General features: G+C 50.4%; 2 protein-coding genes across 2 annotated transcripts; one reads left to right on the top strand and one right to left on the bottom strand.

Moving 5' to 3' along the window:
* Positions 1-1,091: 1,091 nt before the first annotated feature.
* On the bottom strand, positions 1,092-3,231 carry PRF1 (perforin 1; the record flags this gene model as incomplete). Its single annotated transcript, XM_086872124.1, has 2 exons — positions 1,092-2,504; positions 2,586-3,231. Coding segments are annotated over 2 exons (1,674 nt in total), but the record flags the coding sequence as incomplete, so codon positions are not given.
* Positions 3,232-3,348: 117 nt separating this feature from the next.
* On the top strand, positions 3,349-8,376 carry LOC147647346 (uncharacterized). Its single transcript, XM_086872123.1, has 5 exons — positions 3,349-3,532; positions 4,396-4,660; positions 4,714-4,844; positions 5,562-5,656; positions 6,726-8,376. The coding sequence occupies exons 1-5, from the start codon at positions 3,349-3,351 to the stop codon at positions 8,223-8,225; spliced, it is 2,175 nt and encodes a 724-aa protein (XP_086728249.1). The 3' UTR covers positions 8,226-8,376.
* Positions 8,377-13,900: the final 5,524 nt, after the last annotated feature.

Genomic DNA, 13,900 nt, shown 5'->3' with positions numbered 1-13,900 from the left:
CTGGTCCAAACTGGTCCAAACTGGTCCAAACTGGGACCAAACTGGGACCCAAAATTGGGTGAAATTTGGGGTTTTTTGGGGTCGTTTTTGGGGTTTTTGGGATGGTCCCAAAATTGGGGCAAATTTGGGGTTTTTTGGGATTTTCTTCATCTTCATCATCCTCAAACTGGTCCAAACTGGTCCAAACTGGTCCAAATTGGGACCAAACTGGGACCAAACTGGGACCCAAAATTGGGGGAAATTTGGGGTTTTTGGGGTCGTTTTTGGGGTTTTTGGGACGGTCCCAAAATTGGGTGAAATTTGGGGGTTTTTGGGATTTTCTTCATCTTCATCATCCTCAAACTGGTCCAAACCGGTCCAAACTGGTCCAAACTGGTCCAAACCGGTCCAAACTGGGACCCAAAATTGGGTGAAATTTGGGGGTTTTGGGGTCGTTTTTGGGGTTTTTGGGACGGTCGCAAAATTGGGGCAAATTTGGGGTTTTTTGGGATTTTCTTCATCTTCATCATCCTCAAACCGGTCCAAACTGGTCCAAACGGGTCCAAACCGGTCCAAACTGGGACCCAAAATTGGGGGAAATTTGGGGTTTTTGGGGTCGTTTTTGGGGTTTTTGGGAGTCTCAAATTGGGGCAAATTTGGGGTTTTTGGGGATTTTCTTCATCTTCATCATCCTCAAACTGGTCCAAACTGGTCCAGACCGGTCCAAACCGGTCCAAACTGGTCCAAACTGGTCCAAACCGGGACCCAAAATTGTGTGAAATTTGGGGTTTTTGGGGTCGTTTTTGGGGTTTTTGGGACGGACCCAAAATTGGGGCAAATTTGGGGTTTTTTGGGATTTTCTTCATCTTCATCATCCTCAAACTGGTCCAAACTGGTCCAAACTGGTCCAAACTGGTCCAAACGGGTCCAAACCGGTCCAAACTGGGACCCAAAATTGGGGGAAATTTGGGGTTTTTGGGGTCGTTTTTGGGGTTTTTGGGAGTCTCAAATTGGGGCAAATTTGGGGTTTTTGGGGATTTTCTTCATCTTCATCATCCTCAAACTGGTCCAAACCGGTCGAAACTGGTCCAAACCGGTCCTAACCGGTTCAAACCGGTCCAAACTGGGACCCAAAATTGGGGGAAATTTGGGGTTTTTGGGGTCATTTTTGGGGTTTTTGGGACGGTCCCAAAATTGGGGAAAATTTGGGGTTTTTGGGGATTTTCTTCATCTTCATCATCCTCAAACTGGTCCAAACTGGTCCAAACTGGTCCAAACTGGTCCAAACTGGTCCAAACTGGTCCAAACTGGGACCCAAAATTGGGGCAAATTTGGGGTTTTTGGGGTCGTTTTTGGGGTTTTTGGGATTGACCCAAAATTGGGGCAAATTTGGGGTTTTTGGGGATTTTCTTCATCTTCATCATCCTCAAACTGGTCCAAACTGGTCCAAACTGGTCCAAACCGGTCCAAACCGGTCGCGTTTCTGGGGTTTCCCGTTTAGGATTCGGGACGGTCCCAAATTGGGTCAAATTCGGGATTTTTTGGGTCATCCTGGGCCAAGTCCCAAAGTCTCCAAAATTCGGCGTCGCTGAGCTCTTCCTCATCTTCATCATCCTCAAACTGGTCCAAACTGGTCCAAACTGGTCCAAACCGGGAGCGTTTTTGGGGCCGTTTCCGGGGTTTTTGGGAGCCCCAAATTGGGTCGAATTTGGGGTTTTTGGGATGGTCCCAAATTGGGTCGAATTTGGGGTTTTTTGGGTTTTTGTCTTCCTCATCTTCATCATCCTCAAACTGGTCCAGACTGGTCCAAACTGGGACAAACTGGGAGCGTTTTTGGGGTCGTTTTTGGGGTTTTTGGGGTCGTTTTTGGGGTTTTTGGGAGCCCCAAATTGGGTCGGATTTGGGGTTTTTGGGGTCTTTTGGAAACTCCTCGGAAGCTTCTGGAACCTCCTTAGAACGTTCCAGAACCTCCTCAGAACCTTCTAAAACCTCCCCAGAACCTTCCGGAACCTTCTCAGAACCTTCTGGAACCTCCTTAGAACGTTCCAGAACCTCCTCAGAACCTCCTAAAACCTCCCCAGAACCTTCCGGAACCTTCTCAGAACCTTCTGGAACCTCCTCAGAACCTTCTAAAACCTCCTTAGAACGTTCCAGAACCTTCTCAGAACCTTCCAGAACATCCTTAGAACGTTCCAGAACCTTCTCAGAACCTTCCAGAACATCCTTAGAACCTTCTGGAACCCCCTCAGAACCTTCTGGAACCCCCTCAGAACCTTCTGGAACCCCCTCAGAACCTTCTGGAACCTCCTCAGAACCTTCTGGAACCTCCTCAGAACCTTCTGGAACCTTCTCAGAACCTTCTGGAACCCCCTCAGAACCTTCTGGAACCCCCTCAGAACCTTCTGGAACCTCCTCAGAACCTTCTGGAACCTCCTCAGAACCTTCTGGAACCTCCTTAGAACCTTCTGGAATCTCCTTAGAACCTTCCGGAACCTTCTCAGAACCTTCTGGAACCCCCTCAGAACCTTCCAGAACCCCCTCAGAACCTCCCGGAACCTCAGAATCTTCCGGAACCTCCTTAGAACCTTCCGGAACCTTCTTAGAACCTTCTGGAACCTCCTCAGAACCTTCCGGAACCCCCTCAGAACCTCCCGGAACCTCCTCAGAACCTTCCGGAACCTCCCAGAACCGATGGAAAACCTTCGTCTCCTCCAACTCCTCCTCCTCCTCCTCCCCTTCCTCATCGTCCACTCCAAACTCCGGCCACTCCGGCCCCTTGGGTGGCCACTCCGACCCCTCCTGGACGCCGGCCCCGCCCTCGGGAGCGGCCGGAACGTAATCGTGACACCAGGGCCCGGCCAAAGCCGGACCGCACCTGACGGTCACTCCGAAGTCCAACCGTCCACCGCCGCTGAAACACGTCAGCAGCGGCCGGACGCCGGCGGTCAGCGGCCGGACGCAGCTCCCCAAGCGGTCATCGTCCCAACCGTGGTCCTCATCCCACACCTGCAGCTCCAGGTGGGCTCCGGGGTGGAGCCGGACGTGGCCGAAGTCCAAGCGGTCAGTCCAGAGCGGGCGGTCGGTGTTCCAGGCCGTGGAGGTGCGCTGGCGGTGGCCGGAGTAGATGACCACCACGTAGGCGTCCGTAGGGGTCAGGGGGTCGCCGCGCCAGTCGCGGCCGCCCAGGATTCGGACGGTCAGGTGGGCCAGGCCGCGGTGGGCGGGGCAGCAGGGGGTGCCGGACAGCGGGGGAGGGGAGGGGGAGCAGGGGCAGTGGCAGGGGTGGGGGGGAGGGGGGAGGGGGCGGTGGTCAGTGTGGTCAGCGGTGACGTCATCGCGGTGGTCAGCGCGGTGGTCAGCGGTGACGTCATGGCGGTGGTCAGCGGTGACATCATGGTGGTGGTCAGCGGTGACGTCATGGCGGTGGTCAGCGGTGACATCATGGTGGTGGTCAGCGGTGACATCATGGTGGTGGTCAGCGGTGACGTCATGGCGGTGGTCAGCGGTGACGTCATGGCGGTGGTCAGTGGTGACGTCATCGCGGTGGTCAGCGGTGAGGTCATCTAGAAGATGATTGGAGTGGTCAGTGGAGTGGACAATGGAGTGGTCAGTGGTGAGGTCGTGGTGGTCTGTGGTCAGTGGTCAGTGGTCAGTGCTGAGGCCATGGTGGTGGTCAGTGGTGAGGTCATGGTGGTGGTCAGTGGTCAATGGTCAGTGGTCAGTGGTCAGTGCTGAGGTCATGGTGGTCGTCAGTGGTCAGTGGTCAGTGGTCAGTGTGGTCAATGGTCAATGGTCAGTGGTCAGTGAGTGGTCAGTGGTCAGTGCTGAGGTCATGGTGGTCGTCAGTGGTCAGTGGAGTGGACAATGGAGTGGTCAGTGGTGAGGTCATGGTGGTCAGTGGGGTGGTCAGTGGGGACTCCATTGTCCACTGACCACTGACCATTCACTGACCACTGACCACTTCCCACACCACTGACCACCCCACTGACCACTGACCACTGACCCCACTGACCCCACTGACCACTGACCACTGACCATTGACCCCACTGACCACTGACCACACTGACCACTGACCACTGACCACTGACCCCACTGACCACTGACCACACTGACCACTGACCACTGACCACTGACCACACTGACCACTGACCCCACTGACCACCCCACTGACCACTGACCATTGACCCCACTGACCACTGACCACACTGACCACTGACCACACTGACCACTGACCACTGACCCCACTGACCACTGACCCCACTGACCACTGACCCCACTAACCACTGACCCCACTGACCACTGAACACCCCAATGACCACTGACCGCTGACCCCACTGACCACTGACCCCACTGACCACTGACCCCACTGACCACCCCACTGACCACTGACCTCTCCCGTGTCCACTCCGGCCGCAGCTGCAGTTGACCCTCAGCGCTTTGGCCGCCACGTAGCTGCCGATGGCCGCCCTCAGCGCCGCCCTCCTGGGGTCACTCGGCGGCACCAGGGCGTGGAGCGGCCAAAGGTCAGCCTGGACCACGGCCGGAGCCTCGGGGACACCCCTCAACCACCTGGAGAACCCCTCCGGCCGCCCGAACACCAAATCGCCGTCCCTGTCCACTCCTCCGTCCACCTCCAGCAACCTCTGGCCGAAGAACTCGCCGAAGCTCTCGTTGCCCTCGAGTGACCGCCGCGCCGTCCGGCACGCCGCCGCCGCCGCGCTGACCGGTCCGAAGGAGGCTTCGGCCATCAGGCAGTCGGACGCTTCCTCGGCGGTCACTCCGGCCATGGCGGCGCGGCACAGGCGGACGGCGGTCAGCGCTCGGACGCGGCCGCCCAGGCGCGCCGAGCGCACGGCGTGGGTGCCGTAAGTGGACAGCAGGCGCGCGTACGAGGGGGAGCTGGACGGGTCAAAGGTCGGGGGCAGGGAGCGGACGGCGCGGAGGAAGTGGGGGGAGGGGCGGGCGGTGCTCATGTCCAGAGTGGCCCTGGGGAAAATTGGGGAAATTTGGGGTGATTTAAGGGTTTTTTGGGAATTTTTGGGATTTTTTGGGATTTTTTGGGGATTTTTTTAGGACTTTTTTGGGATTTTTTAAGGATTTTTTTGGGATTTTTTGCGATTTTTTAAGGATTTTTTGGGGATTTTTTGGGGATTTTTTGGGAATTTTTTGAGATTTTTTTCGGATTTATTTGTGATTTTTTGAGGATTTTTTGTGAATTTTTGTGAATTTTTGGGGGATTTTTTAAGGATTTTTTTAGGGTTTTTTTGGGGATTTTTGTGAATTTTTTGGGGATTTTTTTGGGATTTTTTGGGATTTTTTAAGGATTTTTTGGGGATTTTTTGGGAATTTTTTGAGGATTTTTTGTGGATTTTTTAAAATTTTTTGGGGATTTTTTTGGGATTTTTTGAGGATTTTTTTTTTATTTTTTTGGGGAATTTTTGGAGATTTTTTGAGGATTTATTTGGGATTTTTTAATGATTTTTTTGGATTTTTTTGAGGATTTTTTGAGGATTTTTTGGGGAATTTTTACGGATTTTTTGTGCATTTTTCGGGATTTTTTGTGAATTTTTTGTGGCACAAAGACGATGAAGATGAAGATGAAGATGAAGACGAAGCAGAGGAAGAGGAGGCCGAGGAAGGCCCCGCCCAGGCGCGCCGAGCGCACGGCGTGGGTGCCGTAAGTGGACAGCAGGCGCGCGTACGAGGGGGAGCTGGACGGGTCAAAGGTCGGGGGCAGGGAGCGGACGGCGCGGAGGAAGTGGGGGGAGGGGCAGGCGGTGCTCATGTCCAGAGTGGCCCTGGGGAAAATTGGGAGAAAAATGGGAATTTTGGGTTTTTTGGGATTTTTTTTTTATTTTTTTAGGATTTTTTGGGGATTTTTTTATGATTTTTTGGCATTTTTTTGGTATTTTTGGGGCATTTTTTGGGGATTTTTTTTAGGATTTTTTTGGGATTTTTTGGGGATATTTTAATGATTTTTTGGGGATTTTTTAATGATTTTTTTGGGATTTTTTGGGGATTTTTTAATGATTTTTTTGGGATTTTTTAGGGATTTTTTTGGGATTTTTTGGGGATTTTTTTGGGATTTTTTGGGATTTTTTAATGATTTTTTTGGGATTTTTTGGGGATTTTTTGGGGGTTTCTTGGGGATTTTTGTGAATTTTTGGGGGATTTTTTTGGGATTTTTTTTGGATTTTTTAAGGATTTTTTGGGGATTTTTTTGGGGATTTTTTGGGATTTTTTTAGGATTTTTTAAGGATTTTTTGGGGATTTTTTGGGGATTTTTTTAGGATTTTTTGGGATTTTTGGGGAATTTTTTAAGGATTTTTTATGATTTTTTGGGGATTTTTTGGGAATTTTTTGAGGATATTTTGGGGATTTTTTGGGGATTTTTTGGGGATTTTTTTGAGATTTTTTGGGATTTTTGGGGATTTTTTGGGGGATTTTTTGGGGGATTTTTTGTGGATTTTTTGATGATTTTTTGGGGATTTTTTGAGGATTTTTGGGGGAATTTTTACGAATTTTTTTGGAATTTTTTGTGGATCTTTTGGGGATTTTTTTAGGATTTTTTTGGGATTTTTGGGGGATTTTTTAAGGATTTTTTTATGATTTTTTTTGTGGATTTTTTGAGGATTTTTTGTGAATTTTTGTGAATTTTTGGGGGGATTTTTTTTTGGATTTTTTGGGGATTTTTTAAGGAATTTTTTGTGAATTTTTTGGCATTTTTTGGGGTTTTTTTGGGGCAGGAAGATGAACATGAAGATGAAGAAGATGAAGATGAAGAAGATGAAGATGAAGAAGATGAAGATGAAGAAAACAAAGATGAAGAAGACAATAAAGAACATGAAGATGAAGATGAAGATGAAGAAGACAATGAGGAACATGAAGAAGATGAAGATGAAGATGAAGATGAAGGTGAAGGTGAAGAAGATGAAGATGAAGATGAAGATGAAGAAGACAATGAGGAACATGAAGAAGATGAAGATGAAGTTGAAGATGAAGGTGAAGATGAAGGTGAGGATGAAGATGAAGAAGATGAAGATGAAGATGAAGAAGATGAAGATGAAGATGAAGAAGAAGAAGATAAAGAAGAAGGTGAAGAAGACGATGACGAAGATGAAGATGAAGATGAAGAAGATGAAGATGAAGAAGATGAAGGTGAAGATGAAGAAGATGAAGAAGATGAAGATGAAGATGAAGATGAAGATGAAGATGAAGATGAAGATGAAGATGAAGATGAAGATGAAAAAGATGAAGATGAAGGTGAAGGTGAAGATGAAGAAGACAATGACGAAGATGAAGATGAAGAAGATGAAGATGAAGGTGAAGAAGACGATGACGAAGATGAAGAAGAAGATGAAGAAGATGAAGAAGATGAAGAAGAAGATGAAGATGACGAAGATGAAGAAGAAGATGAAGAAGATGAAGGTGAAGAAGATGAAGAAGATGAAGATGAAGAAGACGATGACGAAGATGAAGAAGAAGACGAAGATGAAGAAGAAGATGAAGATGACGATGAAGATGAAGAAGACGATGACGAAGATGAAGAAGAAGAAGATGAAGAAGATGAAGAAGATGAAGAAGATGAAGATGAAGATGAAGGTGAAGAAGATAAAGATGAAGATGGAGATGAAGATGAAGAAGATGAAGATGAAGGTGAAGAAGACAATGACGAAGATGAAGATGAAGAAGATGAAGAAGAAGAAGATGAAGAAGATGAAGAAGATGAAGATGAAGAAGACGATGATGAAGATGAAGATGCAGAAGAAGAAGAAGATGAAGAAGAAGATGAAGAAGAAGATGAAGAAGACAATGACGAAGATGAAGATGAAGATGAAGAAGATGAAGAAGATGAAGATGAAGAAGAAGATGAAGAAGACAATGACGAAGATGAAGATGAAGAAGATGAAGAAGAAGAACATGAAGATGAAGGTGAAGAAGATGAAGATGCAGATGAAGACCACCCCCGTCTCCCCCGCTCACCAGTAGAAGACGCAGCTGACCTCCAGCCAGGTGAGGGCGCTCCTGTCCTGCCGCAGCCACCGCAGCCCCTCCTGCGCCCACCTGGACTGAGACCCCGCCCCCACCACCCCCTGGCCACGCCCCTTCCCCCAGGCCACGCCCAGGCGCCACCCCCGCGTCACCGCCGACGTCACCGACGTCCCCAGCGCCGCCGCGCCCGACGCCGTCCGGGACCGGCGGACGCAGCGGCGGCCGGAGCGCCAGGTGGACACGGCCCAGGGTAAACGGCGCCGGACGTTGGCGTGGAGGGGGTCTGGACACAGGAGACAGCGCTGGGGGTCAGCGTGGTGGTCAGCGTGGTCACCAGAGCCAGCCCGAGGGTCATGGTGGTCAGCATGGACATGGTGGACATCATGGTGGTCATCATGGTCATCATGGTGGTCATCATGGTCATGGTGGTCATCATGGTGGTCATCATGGTGGTCATCATGGTCATGGTGGTCATCATGGTGGTCATCATGGTGGTCATCATGGTGATCATGGTGGTCATCATGGTGGTCATCATGGTCATGGTGGTCATCATGGTGGTCATCATGGTCATCATGGTGGTCATCATGGTCATGGTGGTCATCATGGTGGTCATCATGGTGGTCAGCGTGGTCATCATGGTGGTCATCATGGTCATGGTGGTCATCATGGTGGTCATCATGGTGGTCAGCATGGTCAGCATGGTCACCAGGGCCAGCCCGAGTGTCGTGGTGGTCAGCATGGACATGGTGGTCATCATGGTGGTCATCATGGACATGGTGGTCATCATGGTCATCATGGTGGTCATCATGGACATGGTGGTCATCATGGTGGTCATCATGGTGGTCAGCGTGGTGGTCAGCGTGGTCATCATGGTCAGCGTGGTCATCATGGTCATGGTGGTCATCAGAGCCAGCCCAAGTGCCATCATGGTCATCATGGTCACCATGACCATCGTGACCACCATGAGCATGGTCATTGTGGTCATCGTGGCCACCGGTCCCACCGTGACCAGAGCCACCACGGCCATGGTCATCAAGGTCATCATGACCACCATGACCATGGTCACCATGGCCACCACATCCACCATGTCCACCATGGCCACCAAGGCCACCAGGGCCACCATGGCCACCATGACCACCATGACCATGGTCACCATGGCCACCACGTCCACCATGTCCACCATGACCACCAAGGCCACCATGACCATCACCTTGTCCACCACGTCCACCATGGCCACCAAGGCCACCATGACCATGGTCACCATGGCCACCAGAGCCACCAGTCCCACCACGTCTACCATGGTCACCATGACCACGCCCACCATGGCCACGCCCACCACGGCCACGCCCACCACCGCCAGCGCCGTCCATGTCCAGCACCCTGCCCCAGGCCAGCTCCATGGTGGTGATGTCCAGCCCCATCCCCAGCGCGTCCAGCCCCGGCGCCAGCGCGGCCGCAGAGCAGGCGCGGCCACGGCCGCGGTGACAGCCGGACATGGGAGTGGACATGGGGCTGGACATGGGGCTGGACATGGGGCTGGACATGGGAACGGACATGGGACCGGATCTGGGACTGGACACTGGACTGGACATGGGGCCGGACATGGGACCGGATCTGGAACCGGATCTGGGACCGGACACTGGACTGGACATGGGACCGGACATGGGGCTGGACATGGGACTGGACATGGGACCAGATCTGGGACCGGACATGGGACCGGACCTCAGACCAGATCTGGGACCGGACATGGGACCGGACATGGGGCTGGACATGGGACCGGACATGGGACCGGATCTGGAACCGGATCTGGGACCGGACATGGGGCTGGACATGGGGCCGGACATGGGGCTGGACATGGGACCGGATCTGGAACCGGATCTGGAACCGGATCTGGGACCGGATCTGGAACCGGATCTGGAACCGGATCTGGGACCGGATCTGGGACTGGACATGGAACCGGATCTGGGACCAGATCTGGGACCGGACACTGGACTGGACATGGAACTGGACATGGAACTGGACATGGAGGAACCGGATCTGGAACCAGATCTGGAACCGGATCTGGGACCGGACCTGGAACCGGACACTGGACTGGACTTGGGACTGGACATGGAACCGGATCTGGGACCGGACATGGGACTGGACTTGGGACCGGACATCAAGGAACCGGACCTGGAACCGGATCTGGGACCGGATCTGGAACCGGATCTGGAACCAGACATGGAACCGGACACTGGACTGGACTTGGGACTGGACATGGAACCGGACACGGAGGAACTGGACATGGGGCTGGACATGGGACTGGACATGGGACCGGATCTGGAACCGGATCCGGAACCGGATCTGGGACCGGATCTGGGACTGGACCTGGAACCGGACATCAAGGAACCGGACCTGGAACCGGATCTGGGACCGGATCTGGAACCGGACATGGAACCGGACCTGGAACCGGACATGGGAGTGGACATGGGACTGGACATGGGACCGGACCTGGAACCAGACCTGGAACCGGATCTGGAACCGGACATGGAACTGGATCTGGAACCGGATCTGGAACCGGACATGGAACTGGATCTGGAACCGGATCTGGAACTGGACTCGGAACTGGACTCGGGACTGGACTCAAAACCAGACTCGGAACCGGACTCAGAACCGGACACTGGACTGGACTCAAAACTGGGCACTGGACCAGACACTGGACTGGACACTGGACCGGACACTGGACTGGACTCAGAACCGGACACTGGAGCGGACTCAAAACTGGACACTGGACCGGACACTGGACTGGACTCAAAACCGGGCACTGGACCGGACTCAAAACTGGACACTGGACTGGACTCAAAACCGGACACTGGACTGGACACTGGACCGGACACTGGACTGGACTCAAAACTGGACACTGGACTGGACACTGGACCGGACACTGGACTGGACACTGGACTGGACTCAAAACCGGACACTGGGCTGGACAATGGACTGGACACTGGACCGGACACTGGACCGGACACTGGACTGGACTCGAAACCGGACACTGGACTGGACTCGGGCGCAGCGGCGGCGGCGCCGGACAGGGCGAGGGCGGCTCCGGCCAGCGCGGCCAGGACGGGCAGCGGCGGCGGCTGAAGGGGAGAGAGGGGGAGTCAGGGGGGGTTGGGGAATTTTGGGAATTTTGGGGGAATTTTGGGGGATTTTGGGGAATTTTGGGGAATTTTGGGGGATTTTTGGGGAATTTTTGGGGAATTTTTGGGGAATTTTGGGGGATTTTGGGGATTTTTGGGGAATTTTGGGGAATTTTGGAGGATTTTGGGGAATTTTTGGGAAAATTTTGGGGATTTTTTGGGGATTTTGGGGAATCTTTTGGGAATTTTGGAGGATTTTTTTTGGGGAATTTTGGGGAAAATTGGGGGGATTATTTTTTTTTTAATTTTTGGGGAATCTTGGGGAGATTTTTTGGGAATTTTTGGGGAATTTTTGGGAAATTTCGAAGGATTTTGGGGAATTTTTGGGAAAATTTTTGGGGATTTTTTGGGGATTTTGGGGGATTTTTTGGGGGATTTTTTAGGAGATTTTTGGGGGAATTTTGGGGGATTTTTGAGAGGATTTGGGAGGAATTTTGGGGGGAATTTTTGGGAAATTTTGGAGGATTTGGGGGAATTTTGGGGAAAATTTTGGGGATTTTTGGGGGGGATTTTTGGGGATTTTTTTTTTAATTTTTGGGTTTTTTGGGGGGGATTTTTTTGGGAATTTTGGGGGAATTTTTTTTTAATTTTGGGGGAATTGGGGGGGAATTTTTAAGAAGATTTTTGGGAATTTTGGGGGGATTTTTGGAGGAATTTTTGGGGAAATTTTGGGGATTTTTGGGGAGGTTTTTTGGGGATTTTTTTGGGAATTTGGAAGGAATTTTTGAGGAATTTTTGGGGGGAATTTTTGTGAAAATTTTTGAGAATTTTTGGGAAATTTTTGAGAATTTTTGGAGAATATTTTGGAAAATTTGGGGGGATTTTTGAGGAATTTCGAGGGTTTTGGGGCTGGTTTGGGCCATTTTTGGTAATTTTTGGGCTGTTTTTGGTCATTTTCAGCAATTTCAGGTAATTTGGGTACCATTTTTGGGCCATTTTTGGGCAATTTTGGGTCGGTTTTGGCCATTTTTGGTCAATTTTTGGGTCAGTTTTGGCCATTTTTGGGCAATTTTGGATCATTTTTGGCCATTTTTGGGTCATCTTTGTTCAATTTTGGATATTTTTGGGTCGGTTTTGGCCATTTTTGGGCAATTTTGGGTCGGTTTTGGCCATTTTTGGTCAATTTTGGATCATTTTTGGCCATTTTTGGGCCATCTTTGGTGAATTTTGGATATTTTTGGGTCACTTTTGGCCATTTTTGGGCAATTTTGGATCATTTTTGGCCATTTTTGGGCCATTTTGGGTCATTTTGGGTAATTTTGGGTAATTTTTGATCATTTTTGGCCATTTTTGGGCCATCTTTGGTCAATTTTGGATAATTTTGGGTCACTTTTGGCCATTTTTGGGCAATTTTGGGTCATTTTTGGCCATTTTTGGGCCATTTTGGGTCATTTTGGGTCCATTTTGGATCATTTTTGGTCATTTTTGGGCCATCTTTGTTCAATTTTGGGTAATTTTGGGTCAGTTTTGGCCATTTTTGGGCAATTTTGGGTTGGTTTTGGCCATTTTTGGTCAATTTTGGGTCGGTTTTGGCCATTTTGGGGCAATTTTGGGTCATTTTGGGTCCGTTTTTGGGCAATTTTGGCCATTTTTGGGCCATCTTTGTTCAATTTTGGGTAATCTTGGGTCGGTTTTGGCCATTTTTGGTCATTTTTAGGTGATTTTGGGTAATTTTGACCATTTTTGGTCAATTTGGGGTCATTTTGGGGGCGTGGCAGAGGATGTGGCGGAGGTGAGAGATTTTGGGGACCCGGGGGGGGGGGGGAGGGGTGACACAGGAAGGGGGGGGAGGGGCGGGTGACAACTCAGGGGTGGGGGAGGGGCGGGGGGGGGTCCCTTAAAATCCCCAAATTCTCCCAAAATCGCCCAAAAAACGCCCCAAAAACGCCCCAAAATGCCCCAAAAATTCCCCAAATGACCCAAAAATTCCCCAAACGACCCCAAAATTCCACAAATTCCCCCCAAAAGTTCCCAAAAACGACCCAAAGTGCCCCAAAAATCGGCCAAAAATGACCCCAAATCCCCAATTTCCCCCCGAATTTTCCCAAAAGGTCCCAAAATGACCCCAAAAGAGCCCAAATCTCCCCAAAAATTCCCCGAATTCCCCGAATTTCCCCCAAATTTCCCCCAAAATCTCCCCAAAAGGTCCCAAAAATTCCAAAAATCTTCCCAAAAATTCCCCAAATTCTCCGAATTTCCCCCAAATTTCCCCCAAAATCTCCCCAGAAGGTCTCAAAATGACCCAAAATCCCCCCCAAATCTCCCCAAATTTTCCAAAATCTCCCCAAAATCCCCGAACTTCCCCAAATTCCCTGAATTTCCCCCAAATTCCCCCCAAAATCTCCTCAAAATCTCCCCAAAAGGTCTCAAAATGACCCAAAATTCCCCCAAATTCCCAAAAATCCCCGAATTTCCCCCAAATCTCCCCAAATTCCCCGAATTTCCCCCAAATTTCCCCCAAAATCTCCCCAAAATGACCCAAAATGACCCGAAATTCCCCCAAATTCCCCAAAATTCCCCAAATTTTTCCCAAATTTCCCCAAATTTTCCCCCAAAATCCCCAAAATTCCCCAAAATCTCCCCAAATTCCCCCAAATTTCCCCCAAATCTCCCCAAAATCTCCCCAAATTCCCCCAAATCTCCCCAAAAAATCCCCAAATCTCCCCAAAATCCCCCAAATTTCCCCCCTCACCATCTCGAGCCTCTCCGGGGAAACTGAGGCAGGGGAGGGGGGAGGGGCAGGATGTGCC

This window comes from Cyanistes caeruleus, chromosome 39 (assembly GCF_971803275.1).
Source record: "Cyanistes caeruleus chromosome 39, bCyaCae1.hap1.1, whole genome shotgun sequence".
Lineage (NCBI taxonomy): Eukaryota > Metazoa > Chordata > Aves > Passeriformes > Paridae > Cyanistes > Cyanistes caeruleus.
Note: the sequence above shows the minus strand (reverse complement) of the source record. Positions and strands in the feature narration are given on the sequence as shown.